Below are 19,570 nucleotides of genomic sequence, written 5' to 3' on the forward strand. Positions count from 1 at the left end.
GGAAGCTCCTCTGCGCGCTGGTGACGCGCGTACGGAACAGCGGCGCGCAACTGAACTTCATCACACATACCGGGAGGAGTCCAGCTGCTGTGCGCGCGCACACATACTTTCATCCTAAAAACTTCACCATGAACCATCTGAAATAAACACATTACCAGAGGAGTCTAAAGATATTCCCTTATGCACCTTTTTTTTTAATTTAGTATGCAAAAACATTAATTTAAGTAATAAATTACAGTCAAATATATCCGTAAATCGTACTTGGTGGGTAATACATTCACACAATTGTTGTGAAACAACAAACAGTAATAGATGCAAGCTATATTTATGCATACACCGTACTGGAGCATAATCCAGCTGTTCACCGCTGCAGCTGTTCGCCGCTAGGTGGCAGCTCGGACATCTGCTCCCCGTGAAGCATCATGGAATGAAACATTGATTTTTATAAAAGGCAGCTGAAAGTCGTGCGTCTCAGCTCTCCTGTGTGTCTGCAGCTGCTGAGTCAGCAGAAAACAGACACCACAGGAAGAACATCCTCACCTCTCCCTCTCTCTCTCTCTCCTCCACAAGTTATTGTATCTGGAGGTAGAGCCTTAATAAATTTAACAAGCAAAATACCACAACACTATTTTTCATTGTGCACTAGCGTCACACAATAACATTACATTTCTCATCGAGTTTGACAGATTTAGATATTGCACACAAACTGTAATAGAATTAAAACATCATTTATGATTGATAAATCTGTACGATCATCAATTTTGCATGTCTTGTGAATGTAATTTCACCTGTAGACCGAAACAACAAATCACATATCCGTATCAATGAATTATCGCTTCAATGGGTCCATATGTCATACATTTTCACTCCATGTGTGCTCAATTCTTCTGACAATTAAGTGTGAGAGCATATACATATATACATACACATATACATACATATGTACATATATATATATACATATACATATATATATATATTAATAGATGAGTGTGAAAAGTGGCAGACAAAATACTAGAAGCAATATCATCAATATATTGCAAGTGGAGAAACTTGGAAGAACAGCAACGGCCAAAAATAAAACCCTCCCAAACACAAGATCTTGATGAAGTTAGATACATGACATGTGTACATTAGATAATACAGCTTAGAGGTATTTGGAAAATTAGTACCTCATATAATCACCCACACTACCCATAATATACCGTATCAAAAATCCATCAGCGGTAGGGCTGAACTAATTAATGAATGAATTGCTTTCAAATCAAAAACACAATTTAGACGTCAATTCCAAATACAACCGTTCACTGCCAATAACGTCTGATGAAAAAAGAGAATCTGCTCTTTCTTTTGGTAGTTTCTGTGTTTACATAGTCATAGAACACTGTTTTTGGGTCTTGGAAAATCAGTCTTCATGCTGTAGAAAGCTTGGCAGTCTGGGGCTGAAACTGGCTGGCAGCCAATGAGTCAAATGATTAATCTAATTGATTTTTTTTCACACAACTGATTTGTTGTTTGGTCCTTGAAATGTCAAGGTTTGTTTCTCCAAACACAACCAAATTAACATGTTCTCAAATGTCTTGTTTTGTCCACAAATCAAAATTATTTAGTTTGAAAGATTTCTTTCAAAAAGAACTTGTTTTAATACTTAAAAAACACTCTGATGATCTATCACAATCATTGGCCATTCATCTAGTACTGTTGCGATCACATTTGAATTGTCTTTCACAGTGAATATTGAGCTGAACCATGACCAAATATTATATTATGTTATTATTATAAAATGTTCAGCCTCAATCAGTGATACATTTATGTTGGAAAAACACACCGTAGTTGTTGTTAATTTGGGCTTTTCATAGTGTATGATAATCACTATCCATGCAAACCACAATTTTAAAGCTGTGGTGTTTAGACATTTAAAGCTGGCTGTGGATTTTCTTGATGACATCCTTCCACTTGTGGACAGGTGGGCTGCCACTGGTCACCAGCTTCCTCAGGAGGTTGCAGGGCTGCACGAAGGGCACGTCAGGGTGGACTGTGTGGTAATGCTCCAGCCTCTCCAAGACCTTGGCCAGGCCCACCATGCTGGCGTAAAACATGGGGCCTCCGCGGTGCCTCGGCCAGCCGTAGCCAAACACATAGATCATATCTATGTCTTCAGGCCCTGCAGCGATTCCCTCCTCGAGGATGCGGAACCCCTCATTGATCAGGGAATAAAGGCAGCGCTCAAGCACCTCCGTGTGGTCTATGCGACGTGCCACCAGGCCATGGCGGAGCCGGTACTCTTCAAGAAACTTGTGAACCCAAGGATCAGGTCTTGCAACCCTGCCGCCAGGTTTGTCGTACTGGTACCATCCCTGACCAGTCTTCTGACCAAACCGCCCCTGCTCACAGAGCAGATCTCCCAGTGGGCTGTACCGGTGGCCTTTTTGTACTCTAGCTGCCTGTTCTGATGCCTCCTTCCTGATCTTCCAGCTCACATCGAGCCCTGAGAGGTCAGACATCCTGAATGCACCCATGGGAAACCCGAACTCCACCAGTGCTTGATCAACCAACTCGGGTGTAGCTCCCTCTTCTAACAGGAAAGAGGATTGGTCCATGTATGGCTTCAGCATGCGGTTCCCCACAAAGCCCCAGCAGTTTCCAACTGCCACACTGACTTTGCCCATTTTCTTTCCGAGTTGCATGACAGTGGCCAAGGCTTCAGGTGAGGTCTTGGATCCGTACACCACCTCCAAGAGCTTCATGACATGGGCTGGGGCAAAGAAGTGCATTCCAACCACCAGCTCTGGGTTGTGGGTTAGAGAGGCCAGGTGGTCCACGTCTAGTGAAGAGGTGTTAGTGCACAGGAAGGTGCCTGGTTTACAAACAGCAGACAGCTGTTGGAAGACTTTCTCCTTCAGAGCCTTGTCTTCAAACACTGCCTCAATGACCAGGTCAACATCTGCTGCAGCCTGGATGTCACGGCTGTAAGTGATCTTAGCAGGTGTAGGGGCCACGCCCCGTCTCTGAGCCGCTCGCTCCAAAATGCCTGACACCACGTGCTTTGCCTCATTTAACTGCTTCTCCTGGGTCTCCACAGCAACCACAGACAAACCCGCCTGGACCAAGGCCACGGTTATGCCTCTCCCCATGGTGCCAAGACCTTAGAGGACAAATTAACATGGTAACTACAAAAAAAAAAATCAACAATGCTTGACTTCAGAGTTAGAGTGTGTCTATTTTGGGGATTTTTGGAGTATGCCTCCGTTTTAGTCTTTGTGAACAGAAACAATGTCACGTTACTTTTATACTGTGACCTTCATCTAAAAATGGGCTCTGTAAAGCAATACCATCAGACCAGAGTGAGTGTTTGTGTGTATATGGTATCAGCACAGGGACAGGAGCGGGCAAGAAGAGTTTATCCTGTGAAACTGCTGATGACCTGGTTTTTTTTTAGCATTAGCATTCACTTATGAGACATTTTGTGGGCACTTCTTGATATTTTTAATCACTAATGCACAAGCTGCTGAGCTTCACATGTCTACCTTGTCATGCGTCCAAGAATTCATTAATTTGAACTCTAAATAAGGGCTTAGTTTCCATAGGCAACGTGAAAGATGATAGATCTAGGTAGCTTGACAAGTTATTGTACTTGTGCTTATTGAAAAGCTCAGACAACAAGGAATTAAAAGCCCAGAGCTCTTACCAATGACTGCAGCTTTATGCACAGGTTTAGGCATGCTTGTGTCCCAGCGGGCTCCACTGGGCATGCTCCACCTGCTGACAGCTCTCTGAGCAAAGAAAGCATACTGCAGGGCACGGGCCTGGCTTGACATGAAGAGAGTGGCCATCAGCTCGCTCTCCTTCTCCATGCCCTCTGAGTAGGGCAGGGTGGCTGCTGCCCGGACTGCCTGGACACAAGCTATTGGTGCTATGGCTCCATGGGCTTTTTGTCGCACCTTCTGCATCACCCCCTCAAACACAGCGTCCAAATCAGGCAGGTGTGGACATGGATAGTTGCTTATACGACGAGAATCCAGTGATTTTCCTAAAGAAAAACAACACATAGGCATGGTGTGAGAGTTTTTTTTTCTCACCCTCTCACAGTTTCAAATTAAATCTCGTTGTATGGTACCTGTACTGTATAATGACAAATAAACGAATCCTTGAACACAGGGGGAAAAAAAAGAGATGGACACATTTGTAGTTTTATGACATTTGCTACCAGTTCCAAATTGTAAAGCAACATTATTACATTTAAGTTTTATATTGGCACCACATTCAAGTCTGGTGTAATCTCTGATTTAGACAGACTCATTCTCTCAACTAAAAAACACTGAAAACCAGTGAGCCAAACCAGAAACTCAATTTCAAAGACTGGCCTAAAATGAAAGGTAAAGATTTGGTTTTAGGCAAAATTGTTTTTTCAAATGGGAAATAAATAAACATTTTCTGATCTGATCTGTGAGAAATGGTACAACACTAAAAACTTAACACGCATTACTTTGTGTCGGTGGTGATTTATGCCTGCAAACAAGGAGAGATTGAGAGACACTTAAATAATGCTAAAAGCATCTTAATTCTCATTCCCGTCTCCTCTGACATGATTACACGACACGGCCGTCAGAGTCCTTCACAGCTCCGCTGAATTAAACTCTGCTGTAGGTCTGAGACAGAAACTGGGTCACCATGGCAAAGCTTAAAGAGACAGCAGCTGCACCTGGCTTGAAGTTTCCCATTCTGACTGATAACAAACGGTTCCCACTACTACTAATACTAGTGCATCAGTACATCAGAGATGAGGAACAGATGTGGAGGGTCATATCAGGGCGGATAAATGTATACCCTTTCCATAGTGTAATGTCAGTGAGATGATGTATGCTGGTACAATGTGAATCCAGTGTACTTTAGCAGAGTATTATTGGAGGAGTTAATCTGCAAATGGTTGAGCTGTGGATTTGTTGTGCAGTGAGTAGGAAGCCTAGTCGTCCTGGCAGATGTGGTGGGCAGATGTTGCAATTGCCAGGGTAAAAAAAAAAAAAAAAGTTAATCTTGTCACTTGGAAGACTTGAATGTATGCATGTGTGCAACATGTGTTTGTGTGGGTCTTTAAAACCACATGGATCATTTTCACATCAGTGTAACCTAGGCCTGGTTTACAGTGGATGATCGCTCACATCTACAGTAGCTCGGTGCGTGTGTTCTGGCTGCTCGTGCTGCATCTCCTCACGCAGCCAATATGATTCAAACTTAATCTCATAAAATGTCACGTTTTTTGTTTATTCAGATGGGCTGATGAGAATCTGTGATTAAAAAGATAAAATGTATGTTTTTAATGTATTCAGATTCAGCCTAGACACTACATTTACAGTGAGAGGTGTCCGTTTTTATAATCAAGCTGGTAGAATGTCAATATCATTATCAATAGTGTCGCATATAAACAGTCGGTGAGATGCCTGAGCTCAAGAAGAGATGCGTGTCTCACATGTGCAGTGTGAACACTAGGGCTGAACAGTTTTGATTAAATATCTAATTGTGATTATTTTGACAGCAATTAGGATGGTGGTATGGTTCGCTATATCAGAAGGAATGGCAATTTTGACGTCATCATTCTCATTTTAATTCGAAAAACATATTTAAAATGATAATTGTATGGTATTTGTGGAGCTCTGTTATATATTTGACAAACATTTTGGCGTTAAAAAACATTGTGCCTTAAATCGCATCCTGCGATTTGAAAATTGCTGTATTGCGATTTCAATAAAATTTCGATTAATTGTTCAGCCCTAGTGAACACTCATTTGTTAACATGGGAGCCAAAATTAAAACTACAGCTGCGAGTCATCCAGTGTGAACCAGTGCCAACACTACAGCACTCTGGGGTCTTGTATGCATGTGACAAGACTGAACTTATTATGCCCTGTGTTCAATCAGCAGCTGCGCTTGTAAAAATGTAAATACATATTTCTTGTAAACCCTGCTAATCAATTCAAGGGTAGGGTTTCCCTCAAAATCTTTGCAGAGATCGGTTCCATTTCCACAAATCTCCCTCCTCTGTGTGCTGCAGGCTGACTCAGTCTAAGCCTCAGCCTTACCAACAACGCTCGTGTTCTCGCCCACTCAGTCATCTTGGCAGTGTTGGAAAGGAGAATTTTGAAAATGCAAAAGACTAGAATTGTGAAGTGAAAGTTCCACTGGCTGTTGACATTGTGCTTAGATTTGCTAAAAGGCACAAACTTAACAAGCTTCAGGATCGCTTTAATGTCTTGGAAATGGAGAATCGTATTCATTTCATTCAGCATCAAAGCCTCTTGTACAACCATAGTGCTGCTGTTCCAACGCTGAACAAAACACAGCAAGTCCTGCTCTTATGTACTCATGTGCAATGTGAAGATGTAAAACCACAGGGAAGGTTTGTGTACCGATGCACAACAGCAAAGACGATAAAACCTTCCAAAACGTTGCTTTTCTTGCCAAAGACATACATGAGAAAATTGAACTATGAAGCTAAAAATGTTGGCTTAGCTTTGCATTATGAATGGAAGCACAGGGGACCATGAAAGTGGAATCATTCTTCTCATCTAACTCCAGGCAATGAAGCAATTAAACATATGGCCAAAGGATTTAGAAATACTATTTATAGCTAATACAACTGATGCTAACAAAACTGTCTGCTTTTAAACTGGTCATTTCCCCCCACTATTAGCACAATACAAATCAGTATGTAAATGTAATTTTAGTTCATATTCGTTTTATAAGATGAGCCAACTAATGTGTTCAGTCAGTATTATCACCATGTTGAAAATCTGAATGGCTGATCCTCTGCACAGACTGTGAAATCACTCTGAGTGAACTAAAAGGACCTGGCACACTTTACCAATCCATTAAGTGGATCACAGTGAGTAAATATGTCTGATTCAAGAGCGATGAGGAGATTCTCCTAATAGCTGGGGATGGAAAATTATTAATATTCTAGGAAAGTTTGTCCCTTTTCACCCTTTTGAATAATACAGCAAAAGCAGTGAAGACATCAGAGCACATCTGACAGAGCCATGAAACATTTATGACTTCTGTGGTGTTTCTCTGCTGCCTTTGACTACCACAACCTCCAGTGTGCTTCTTGATGCCCAAAATAAATGTTCCAGGAGGACCTTGAGTGAAGACTGGCTAGATTTTATACCAGCGAGTACCTTTGCCCTGAAGATTTTTCCATCTCACCTTCAACACTCTGGGCAAATTTAACGGCTTCATCCACAGTGCTGCTCTGAATAACATGATCTACCAGTCCGAGCTGCAATGCCTCCGCAGCAGTGATATGGCGTCCTGTGGAAAACATGAAACACATTAATGGTGTGTATGGGTGGCAAGTGACATTTGAAATTAATAGATAAGCAATAATATTAGAGCAGCCTTGTAAGTAGGACATAAAATCCTTATTTTGACTCTGGCCTTTATTAAATGAAGGTGAAATGACAGTAAAAATATCATGAACATTTTTTGACCCGGTCCAAACAAGGGCCTTTCTACATGGAGTTTGCATGTTCTGCTCATGTACGTGGGTTTTCTCTTAGTTCTCCCATTTCCTCACACAGTCCAAAAACATAATTGAACACTCTATGTTGCCCAATGGTTGTTCTGGGTAGTCTTGGTACGGTGGACCTGTGATTGACAGGCGACCTGTCCAGGGCCGCCCTATGTCAGACTGGCTGCGGGCCTCATAGGGTGAATAAAGCGGTGGACAATGAGTGACGGAAAATGGGTTTTACTGGCAGTGATAATGGGAGACGTGGACACACACTGACATCTGCTGGTCACACAGCAGCTATACATCGACGGCTCCGACAATGCAATGTTGGTAATTGATTATCAAAGTCAGTCTTGCAAGAGCAAAATCATTTGGATTTTCACACTGTACACATCATGCATGATATATATACACACAAAGAAAATGGGTGAAAAACAGTGCAAGAAAAATCTACCATTGTGTATGGTGGTTTCTTTTTATTGAATAATGCCAATATAAATACTGCCTAACCTAAAAGGTTAACCTAAATCAGATACCTGTGGTGATAAGCTCTAGGGCAGCTGGGACTCCGATGAGCCTTGGCAGACGCTGGGATCCCCCGGCAGCTGGCAGCAGACCCAGAGTCACCTCTGGAAGCCCCAGTTTGGCCTGAAAGGACACACAAAAACAAGTATGAATGATGAGTGGAATGACTGGTTTCCTCATAACTGATGAAACGATTGAATTAGATTTACCTTTTGGAAATGATAACAATTCAGTGACTCGTCATCTTGACACTTCTGGAGTAATAGTAATTCTAACACTGCATGCCCGAAACTGATACAACCCAACAGATAGAGAGAGAGATATTAAGAGTGAACTAACTTTAGAATGTGCGATTCGATAATGACAGCCCAGTGCCAACTCAAGGCCTCCACCGAAAGCACTCCCCTCTATGGCTGCCACCACAGGTTTGTTTGCAGCCTCGATGGCGTGGAACGTCGGTATGAGCGGAGGCCCAGAAATCTTTGTCCTAAACTCTTTGATGTCAGCTCCTGTTATGCACAGTTACGTACATTTAATTTAAAACAACCCATATGACTATACAAACAAAAACATGACTATATAATATTTTTTTTTCTATGTAAATATTAAGCATTTGAAGATGTGACTTTTAACCATGTAGCAGAAATCAATATATCTGCAAAATGAGGAATTAGGAAACTAATCAACTGAAGATATAATCAAGTAAGCGTACGATGCAAAACTAAGGTTGATTCCCTGTTTAATTTAGTTATTTTTCTATTTTAATTAATACGGTTTGGTATAGATTATTTAAAATGATGAGTATGCAGTGACTTGCAATCATTTCATGTTTGTTGAACCAAACTACAACAAAATGTTATTTATTGTTTTAGAGCAGAACCTTTTCAAAAGATTGTAGTGATCTAATTGCTAAGGAATTACTGTAAACAGTTTTAGTCAAAAATCTAAACAACAGAGTTGTGAAAGCATGTGAAACAGAAAAAAAATACATCCATACCCCCACAGAACACTCCATTTTGGCCACATACAACCACCGACTTCACCTCAGGGTCATCGATGGCTTTCTTCATCATGTCAACGAGGCCCTGTCTCGTCGCTGCGCTGTTTACAAAAGAGGGTTAACAATCTCAAAGTTTAGACATACATTCAATTATTACAAAGGTTTTTATAGAAATATTGACTTAAGGGATTAAGGAATAAAAGTTTCTCCTGCAGTTATTTGCAGGCAGGATTTTAAAAACCTTAAAAAATATATTGTATTGCATTTTGACATACGATGACCTTGATATAGTACAACATAAATCAGGTCAATTTGGGGTTACTCAACTATTTTGATAATTCATTCATCATTTTGTTTTTTCAATAGCTTTCTGATTAGTATTTTCAGGTTTATTTGACCATATGGCAAGTAAATCATTCAAATCATTGTGGACCAAAAGGTTGGAGAAACGCTGATCAATATTTTTCAATGTGACTTTTATGGACCAAGCAAATACACGTTTAATCGAGAAAGTATCTACAGATGAATCGATTATAAAAAATAATTGTTAGTTGCAGCCCTAGTTACCCCTATAATGTCATCTACAGCCTGTGCTACTAAGCAACTTCAACAAATACAGTACATGTGTGTATTATTCAGCTCGACTTATCTTATCTGTACTGCAAAGATTGTTATCAACAAAATGAATCATGCAGAATTTACCAATGACAATGTGGAAGAGACAACATCGTGAACAGACATAGCCTGATTTATTGTATATTTATATTTAACTGAAATGCACAGGGGTACAACGTAGCACAACAAATACTCAGCGAAAGTTAAAGTTGTGGTCTATGGGACACACACGAAGAAGTAACACAAACACTTTATTTTCATATATATACTTAAACTCACCTGAGCGCGTTGACAGGAGGGTTTTGGAGAGTAATTAAGCCAACGGAACTTGATACACGAGTAAATTGAGCCATTGTGTCGATGAAACACTGCAACTCGACGCACTTATTCAAGCTGTCTTCACAGTGAACTTTGGATCTTGACTGGTACTGACGGAGTCAACGAGCGTATAACAACTATCAACGAGACTGCCGCCTGGTGGCGTTTGAATAACGCGAGTAAAGGGCAACGCGCACGGAATTACGCACGCGTATTTGTGACTATTGAAGTTTTGTGGCGTTTGATAACTTTTGCCCTCATTACGCCTCCCTCCACAACAACCAAACACACTTTCTCGCCTCTTCTTCTTAGCTTAGCCACTTTCCAATAATTAAAAAATTTGAGCATTACCGCCCCCCACTGGCCTGGAGCCGAACACACACCCGTCAACTGAAGAAACGTCGTGTACATGTTTAAAACACACACATATTTTAGTCCTAATGTACAACACTTTGTTTCAGCTGTTGATGTTTTTAAAGTACTTTATAAATAAATAGTATTATTTATTCTATTTGAACATTCTTTCTCAGCGGGATATTGTTTGTGGACTTATCTTGCTTTGGATAACTATGTTGATGGTTCTCTAAAAGACTATTTTAATCCTTGAAATCCTTTAGTCCTTGAAGGCCAAAGCCAAAATTCACTCCAGACTGTCAAAGAATATGACTTGAACGTAGGTTATTAGAGTAAAAGAGTTAATACAGAAAGAACAGAATATTACAGGGGAAAAAATGTAATGCTTACAGTAGTGTGTGCAGCTTTTTTTATTTATTGGGACAATCAGAAATTGTAGAACATTATGCTTGATTAAACCTGAAAGGCCAGGGAAATTTGGTTTAGTGTGGGAACATTTTTATTTGTGAATGAAGAATTTTGATAAAATGATCAGCAGGTTTATCAAATAGAATTGTTTACTATGGTCATTTACATATTCAGTTAAAAAACAACAACAAAACAATTTCCAGAGTAGAGTAAAACTGTGGTTACAGGAATATAATTTGTCAATTTTAGGCAAGTTTATTTGTATTGTACTATACACAGGGAACTCAAAGTGCTTTTTACAAAGCACTGAGAAAATCACAGAGACATTGAAATCGTACGAGATAAAAAATGTGATTTGCCCATAAAAGTGCATGTAAATGACAAGAATGAACTGATAACTAAAATGATTAGTTGAGAATTTAATAAAACGCTGCAGTGAATAATGACTTAAAGCAGACCTCAGGTAATCAGGAAGTTTGTTCCACAGGTGAGGAGCAGGCTAGCTTAGTGTTGCTTCACTTTGTTTTGTACAATAAACATTTAACTATGTTAGTGACACATAACTTAATACGTGGTAAATCCAAACCTTTCCCCAGCAAATGTCTCCACTATATGAAGACCAGTATGACAAGAAGAAGGTGTACAGTTAACGTCTTGTTGAATAAAATGACGAACTTTCATACCTAGCTCTATCTATTCATCTACGGGATGTGACGTCACCGCGACCTTTGATCTTGTCGGATGGCTGTTGTTTATTTCCGCCTATGTCGCTGTCAGAGGAGTTCATGAAGCCGACAGTGTTCTGGCTCACGTAACCGCAAACATGCGCTCACTCCTCGGACTTATCACCGTTGTAGTTGCAGCGAGTCTGTATCTGTACACACTGTCCCTGTACCTGCCCGCTGCACCCCGGCGGCCTCAGCCTCCCTCTGCCGACAGAGAGCATGTGGACACGGCAGAGTCCCCAGATAGCACCGAGGAAGCCAGCAGGTAACCGGCGTTAGCCGTTAGCTTAAAGAGACATAGGTGTATATATATAGCGGCAGAATAAAATGTAGCATTCATTCACCAATGCAACGTTGCCGTGTTGCTAGCTAATTTTAGCATGTGCCCATTTAGCCTTTCTATTAGAAATGCATTATAATGGACTTTTGTTCGATATCTGATATGCCGATATATCAGAGTGCTTGGGCCGATAACGATACCATATATGTGTATACACACACACGTATATAAATAAATATACATATTCATATATTTGTGTGTAAACATGGATGATGATACTAACTTCAGGGTTCATGTTCCCACAGGTTGAAGTTCCCCTCAGACTTGGAGGAGCTGAGGGAACTCGCCGAGCTCCTGCAGTTTTATAAGACGGAGCACACCGGATATGTCCTGCTCCTCTTCTGTAGTGCTTATCTGTACAAGCAGTCTTTTGCCATTCCTGGATCCTCATTCCTGGTAATGTAAAACATGTTCTGTATAATCTCAGATGATGTTTTTTTGTTTGTTTGTTTGTGCGGATTCAGGATGACAAAAATATTCCAGTTTGTTCAAATTTATTTCATTTTACAATCAGCCGATATCAGACTACATGTAATGTACATCTGTGATAGGCCAATAATGCGTCTGAAAACCTAAGTATGTAGGTGGAAAAGCTTTGGTTGCAAGGGTTTATCCAGTTGAACACTAAAAGCACACAGGGCAGTAGGATTGCACAAGGTAGTGTCGCGTGTATTTGCACTCAAAATTAGCATTAATAAAGTAACGTCTTATCTTGTTATACCCAGGCAAATCAGCCTAGTTGACAGGCGATGCATTAAACAATTTCCACTCTCCACTCTTACGTCTCTAGCTCTCTCGCCCCCAGGTGAGGGATTGGTACAAAGGCGTGTAGTGTTTGCTGCGCATTTTCCTTTACGTGAACTAATTGTGGTTTAGAAAAGCAAACTTTATCACAACTTGGTGACATTTTAGTCATTTGGCAGATGCTTTTATCTGAAACGACTTTAAAGTGACAGACTCTGCCGGCACAGCTGTCAGGAGCAGCTTGGGCTTAAGTGTCTTCATGACCTTCTGAGCCACTATTGGTTGTATTTAAGATGGAAGTTTTCCATCAATCACAATTATGATTCTTACAAAGTTGTGGTCTTGATTTAAAATCCCAAGTCCTCTGTGTCTGAGACCAGAACGAGGCTCTGGATAGCTCAGCATCAGATTTGCGCGTGTGTGGCAGCCATAATAGAGACTTTTGACCGTTGAGAGTGCAGCACAGAAAAACTAACAGACTATGAGATAAACATGCTTCTCGCCTAGTGTCTGATCACAGCGTGTTAGGACCTATAATTAGAATTGCAGATGATGTGTAGTAACCGTTTTTCATCTCTCCTTGTCCTTGTGCAGAATATTCTAGCAGGAGCTATATTTGGACCTTATGAAGGACTGGTGCTAGCCTGTGTGCTAACTACTGTGGGCTCAACAATGTGCTACCTCCTGTCGCAGGCCTTTGGAAAACACTACATTGAGAACTTCTTCCCTGATAAAGTTTCCATGCTGCAGAAGAAGGTACATTAACAACACTGTGTAAACAACTGATGGAAACTTAATTTGAAACTTAAACCATTCAAAGAGCTTATGTTTATTCAATCTTGCCGTTGGGTCTGAATCAACCAGCAACAGGGGCCCTTTTTTACCAAATTGGTTGTATATTTATCTAAATTCTTATAAGGTAATATGGTCTGCAAACAACACCCACATGGAAATGATTTATATACCCATTGGAAAATTTAAATTGATCTGGTATAAATTTATATTTGGTAATATAATTTTGGTAATATAATTGTTTTAACACTCATTCACTTGTTAATGTGTGTTGTGACAGAAATGGATGGGGAAAAAAATGTATATAAAAAAGTATAAACCAGGCAAAAATGTCAAAGTGCAAACCTGCCATTGCTATACCACAGGTTTTTATCACCTCCCTCAAGGATGTGTCTTGTACCAAAACAGATGATTTATCCAATGTCTTTTGTCAGGTTGAAGAGAACAAGGACTGCCTGTTCTTCTTTCTGCTCTTCCTGAGATTCTTTCCCATGACGCCGAACTGGTTTCTGAACATGTCTGCCCCGATTGTAAACATCCCCATCACCTTCTTCTTCTTCTCAGTCTTCATCGGTAAGCACACGACATATAGTATATCAAACGCCAAATAAATAAAAATATTGCTTTGCTTCAAATTGTAGTGGCCAAACGTACACAAAACGCCTGCTACATTCAAACCATTGTAAAGTAACTTCACACAATGCTGATTAAGCCTATCAGCTCCACAGGACTCTCTGTTTCTAGAGTACAGAAGTTTACGCTTGCTTGGTATTCTTGCAGAAGCAGAATAACATCAAAATAACAATGTTAACAACAGAAATCACCAGAATTTCTTGTAATTTGAATGAATGTTTGGACCACATTGCTCCTCTCAGTGCTGCCTCACTGCAGTTTGCTTTTAACCTCCTTCCACAGGTCTTTTGCCGTACAACTTCATCTGCGTGCAGACGGGTGTCATGCTGTCTGAGGTGTCCTCGCTGGACGACTTGTTCTCCTGGCAGCGGCTGCTGCAGCTGCTGGCCATCGCCTGCGTGGCTCTGCTGCCCGGCGCCCTCATCCGCCGCTACAGTCAGAGACATCTCAAGCTGGACGTGCAGTCACAGAACGGGCTCATTGCAGATAAAAAAGTCCAGTGATTTGTTCTGGTTTGCGCTCTGCCCTCAAAGGTGAACATATTTAGAAGAAGTAGCTCTTCAGAGAACACACCTTTCATCTTGATTGGTTTATTTCCTCGGAGAAGCCTGCATATGGGAAATGGATTGTAGCTATTAAATCAATGAGCAGATTGGGAACTAGTTGTGTTCCGAATCTACACCACAACTTCTGTAGGCACAACGTACACAGTATTACGTACAATAATGTTCATGTGGAGAAAAGGAAGGTTATTATGGACATTTTGCTTGAATCGGTCACTGTAGTTTAGAGTACGTGTAAGGCCAGCTTGTGTCCAAAGTGCCTGTCGTGCAGATATAGATTCAAACTTCTACCTCCAGCAAAAGACACATGGAATACACTGTAGAAAAGGTTCAAATGTAAAACCCATGTTTTTAGTGGTTGCATGGATCAGTTGATTGGTTTGTCGGGTTTGTGTAAATCCTTTTTATTCTAATCTGAAATACTGATGATATTGCAGCAAATTGAATACAACAATGAAGTAAATTAGGCATTTTTAAAAAGTTTTGTAAGTAATTTTGACCGGGGGGGAAATAAATGTAATTATATATATATTTATATATTTTTGTAATTTCATGTGTCTACAGCCACATTTATATTTTTAAGTGACAGTGCAGTAGCTTCACGCATCGTGAGGCTTTAAAATTGCTGCTGCCTCCTTGTGTCTTTTCACTCCTGCTACACCACTAAGTGTTATTTTGAATCTTGTGGCACAAGGTTTTTTATTTTTTGTTTTATTGCACATACAGTTCACAGTAGCTGTGACATGTTATCATATTTGCATCGCAAATGATGTGCCACTGTTATTTCAGGGGTGAAAAAGTGAAATAATAAAACGGGGAAGAAAAAAAGGCTTTCTTTCAAATTGTCTTTATTGCTCAGATCCAGGTTGCTCAGCAATACAGTTCACTCACAACTCAAAACAACAGTATGGCTGTTACCAGAGAGGCACGGATCCACCAGATGTATTAAATAAGGATCGAATGTCCGTCCAGCGCACAGTCACCAATTACCTTGAGGTGTTTGGGGCCTTTGGCCCGTGGGAAATGTAGGACTTGAGGGTTTTTGACATACTGAGGAAACAAAAACAATCTCCCAAATGGTGAAATGCAGTTAAGAATCTAGATCTAGATCTAGGTTATGAAGTGTAAAAAAAAAAAAGCAGTGTTTTTGTGTTTTCTGTGTCTCATTTCTCAACAAGAAGAAGGGACAAAACGCACTGCTCTGGTTCTGCACACATCTGACCAGACTTGTACTTGATCTCTCCTCAGATAGTAATAGTTTTTTTTTGGATGGTTGTTAAATGCCCTCTTTGCTGTTCAGTCCCAAAGGCAGAACATGTTAAATCAACCTTTAAAAAAAAACCTGGATATTCGCTTGTCAAACAGTCGTATTCTACTTGAAATTATCTATTTTTTTTTATTTTTTTTTTGCCATTCTGATTCCAGAACATGTTAAAAACCAAGAGCTAGGAAAAAAAAATCTTCAACCACATTTAACAGCTATTATCGGTAGTGATCAAACAGGAATGAATATTAAAGCAAAGAATCCCATCTACTGCCCCAGACATAATGCATTATTTAATCAGTGTATGTGACGAGAAAACCAGATCAACAGAAAACAAAATAAAAGCCTAGACTATCCAACCACAGTGTGATATGACTAACAACACTGTAACATGCACAGTGATGTGATTGTGGGTTTTTTTCTGGTAATTAAAATTAATGCCTAGCAACACCCCCACAAAACCTACAAACAACTGTCCTTGGAAGTGTTATTTATTTATTCAGAAAGAAAAGTTTACGACTCAAAGGTCGGGATGCTTTTGCGTCACAGCACCACCACAGCGAAACAAAAGCCAGCGAGAGGGAAAACCTGCACTTCTACGGAGCCAAAAACACAAAGAGAGACAGAGGTGAATGAAAGAAAGGAGCCTCAACTTCAAAACTGCTCTGAAAAACAACAACACACCTCCTGACAGTCAAAACAAACCGTGTCTGACAAACGACAATTTTATTTCCCCCCCCAGTGCTACTGTGAAAAGCCGTTTTTCTCGCGGTCGAGTAGAGGCACCGTACTGCATTTGTGTGGGTAAGGTCAAGGTCAAGGTCATCAGTGTGAGGTACTGTACTGGCTGTGAGGTGAGGGAGGACCTGCTGAAACGGCCTCAGGCATTGTGTGAGTTTTTATAGACCTTAGAATGTTTGATTTCACAAGTTACTGCTGGTCTGCGTTGACTGGGGATGGAACAATGATCCGACAAAAAAGTCTGCCCTCTAAAAAGTCAAAATAAAATCAGCTCTGGACAGAAGAACTCCAAAGACAAACACTAACGTTCACTATATCATTCATTTATTTTATTTAATACTTTTGCCCTACATCAATTTTAGTAACTAAAGTCAGCCTTGGATTCTGAGAGGTAATTCTAAAACGTACAGCACAAAAAAAATAAAATAATAATAATAATAATAATAAAGAGAGAAAATCATTTAGAGGTCAGTTTTTAAGGGAAGCCGTGACACTCTAAACGTCTCACACCGTCTCTCACAATGCAGGTGCGGACTGGTAAGTGTTCTAGAGAGCGAGACAGAAAACGATGCATTTATGCGTGACTCTATTGTACATGTTTACAGATACACAGTTATCTCGTCGTACACAGTGACATTTCAACGACTAGAGTTCTACATTCTACACAGAAGACTAGGATTTTACACCATGTTCAAGAGTCCTGTCAGTGTATTTTTGCAGCTTCGTGTTTTCTTCAAATCAACCCCAGAGTATCAAATAGAGCTGGTAAGGTTGGATTGGGTTATTATAAAACTTCTGTTGTTTTTTTTTATGTTGTTTTTTGTCATTATTTCCTTCTTTTTTTTAAACAAGTGAATAAATGTCATTGTTTTGTTTTTTTGTTTGTTTTCTTTTTAAGTCTCAAAAAAACCTGGAGGTACAGTTGGGAAAACAGGAGGTACAGTTGGTTAATTTCTGTTTGTCTATCAACCCTATTTGTATGTTTTTGTCTGACTTTCATCTGCGATGGTGAAATCAGTAACACAACATCCACATTCAGAACCACTTCGGGCAGGTGTGTACCCCTTTAGATCCTGCACTTCATTCCTTTCTTGCAAAAAAAAAAAAATGGACTTGGAAATCCTTTTGACGTGTATCATTATGAGGTCGTTTGGCGTCCAGGCAGCGACAATTCAACAGTTGTTGATCGCGGTTTACAAAGTTTCACGAGTCAGCTGGACCTGAAAAGCTTAGAGATCTTTTTTAACTGTAGTTTCTTTTTGTCTTGATCTAGTTAAGAAAATTAAAAAAAAAACGCTCAAAATGATCAACAAGGCATACAAAATGTGGAAAAAAGGGGAAATGAAAGATTGGACTGAGGTACCCTGAAGCCTGAGGTAGATCACAATACTGACATGCGCACTGTTCACATCCTGACCAAAGTTAGCGTGGTCGTTTCACTTGACTGTTTTCCTATTTTTTCAGGTTTTCATTTATATTATTATTATTATTCATAGTCTAGTTTTCAAGAAAATAAACACTTCCCTTCAAAATAATATGGCAGTGTCCCACTGAGGAAAAAAAAAAGAAAAGGACTTTGTTTTCTTTTTTGTTTCTTATCAATAGCTCTCATCACAAAATAGGAAAAAAATAGATTCATAAATATTACTCTCTCTTTTTATATATATATATATATATATACACACATACACACACACACACACACAAGCTGTGCGCATTGGCAATAACCTTGCGTATGGAAGATGAAGCTGATGGGGGGAAGGTCATGTCTGTAAAAAGGTGACAAAGTAAGGCAACAAGCTTCCATGGTCTTCAAGGTAAAAGCACAAAGGGGACACGAGGATCGGCAAAAAGTGAAGTGAGAAGGAAAGAGTAATAAGAGTGACAATGACGACTGGTGTGTGTGTGTGTGTGTAGGGGTGATGTTTTTCTAAAAAAAAAGGATGCATGTTGTACATTCACAGGCTGTCATGCCATGTTTTTTTTTTAGAAAGCTCCCCCTGACAAGACAGGGGGGTTAAAGCCAAACGTGGCGGCTGCAGTCGCATTTGTGGTTGTGTTTGTGTTTGTGTGTGTGTGTGTGTGTGTACCAAAAAGTCATACAGTGTCGCCCCCATACCCCATACCCCCATTACTGCCACTCCACACACCACCCTCCAGCCATTTTCTGGGCCTTCAGCTCACATGCTGTCACTCGCCCCTTGTCATTTTCCTCATAAGGCCAAGCATGTGGCAGTGCACATTCAAAAAAGGTGCACCTTTTTTTTTTTTTTTTTTTAAGACGTCAATTTTTTTTGTTGTTGCTCTGATCGTCAAGAAGAATGTCTTTAGCGACATTTTTTCTCGTGTCGGGACCTCGCAGAACGGGAGAGTAATAACTAACAAACAAACAAACAAACAGGCAGACAAACAAAAACCCTCTGTGACTTCCTTCGAGTGAAAGTGGCAAAAAGGTTTGTTCACAACAAAATATTTTTTATCCTATTAAATAAAGATGATGTCAGATGAGAGAGAGTGATGAGAAAGTGAAGCAGAAGTTAGCAGAAAGAAAAGAAATATAAACAAACAAAAAAAATAAGAGAAATATGTGAAGCATCAGGTATGAATGGGAACAGACATCTCAAAGGGACATTTTTCGCGTTGGCACGCACACACACACACGCACACGCACACACACACACACACACACACACACACACACACACACACACACACACACACACAAAGACTCAGAACCATTCACCGTCATATTTTACTCAGAGGGGTTTTTGTCTACTTTGATTTCAGTGGCCTCAAGTGTGAACAAACAAGGGAAACCGCAATTTTTGTGTGTTTTAATCTCCTGAACAAGCACGACATTAAAGAAAAAAAAACGACACTTGTGAGTCGTGCTGTCGTGACAGCGCGTACCTCAGTGTGTATCGAAAAACTTTTTTCTACTCTGTATTAATACTGCTAAGGATATCAATTATTTCAAATCTGAATATCTCAAAGAGAAGGTCCATTGTCACTCGCTCTAATTAAAAAAAAATCACAACAAC

General features: G+C 40.1%; 2 protein-coding genes across 2 annotated transcripts; one reads left to right on the top strand and one right to left on the bottom strand.

Moving 5' to 3' along the window:
• Nucleotides 1-1,884: 1,884 nt before the first annotated feature.
• ehhadh (enoyl-CoA, hydratase/3-hydroxyacyl CoA dehydrogenase) lies at nucleotides 1,885-10,170 on the bottom strand. The gene is made up of 7 exons (XM_083908262.1): nucleotides 9,927-10,170; nucleotides 9,030-9,133; nucleotides 8,372-8,541; nucleotides 8,044-8,155; nucleotides 7,201-7,305; nucleotides 3,689-4,030; nucleotides 1,885-3,145 (listed from the first exon to the last, which is right to left on the bottom strand). The coding sequence occupies exons 1-7, from the start codon at nucleotides 9,998-10,000 to the stop codon at nucleotides 1,917-1,919; spliced, it is 2,136 nt and encodes a 711-aa protein (XP_083764388.1). The 5' UTR covers nucleotides 10,001-10,170; the 3' UTR covers nucleotides 1,885-1,916.
• Nucleotides 10,171-11,550: 1,380 nt separating this feature from the next.
• On the top strand, nucleotides 11,551-15,175 carry tmem41aa (transmembrane protein 41aa; the record flags this gene model as incomplete). Its single annotated transcript, XM_083908259.1, has 5 exons — nucleotides 11,551-11,717; nucleotides 12,038-12,188; nucleotides 13,131-13,292; nucleotides 13,763-13,901; nucleotides 14,244-15,175. The coding sequence occupies 5 exons, from the start codon at nucleotides 11,551-11,553 to the stop codon at nucleotides 14,462-14,464; spliced, it is 840 nt and encodes a 279-aa protein (XP_083764385.1). The 3' UTR covers nucleotides 14,465-15,175.
• Nucleotides 15,176-19,570: the final 4,395 nt, after the last annotated feature.

The sequence above is a fragment of the Microchirus variegatus genome (genome assembly GCF_963457635.1).
Source record: "Microchirus variegatus genome assembly, chromosome: 22".
NCBI lineage: Eukaryota > Metazoa > Chordata > Actinopteri > Pleuronectiformes > Soleidae > Microchirus > Microchirus variegatus.

Coding starts and splice junctions, on each gene's coding strand:
- ehhadh (XM_083908262.1), bottom strand. CDS start 10,000: ATGGCTCAATTTACTCGTGTATCAAGTTCCGTTGGCTTAATTACTCTC. Junction 8,156..8,371: donor ATCGAATCGCACATTCTAAA/GTTAGTTCACTC, acceptor GTGTCCTTTCAG/GCCAAACTGGGGCTTCCAGA. Junction 3,146..3,688: donor GCATAAAGCTGCAGTCATTG/GTAAGAGCTCTG, acceptor TTGTCCTCTAAG/GTCTTGGCACCATGGGGAGA.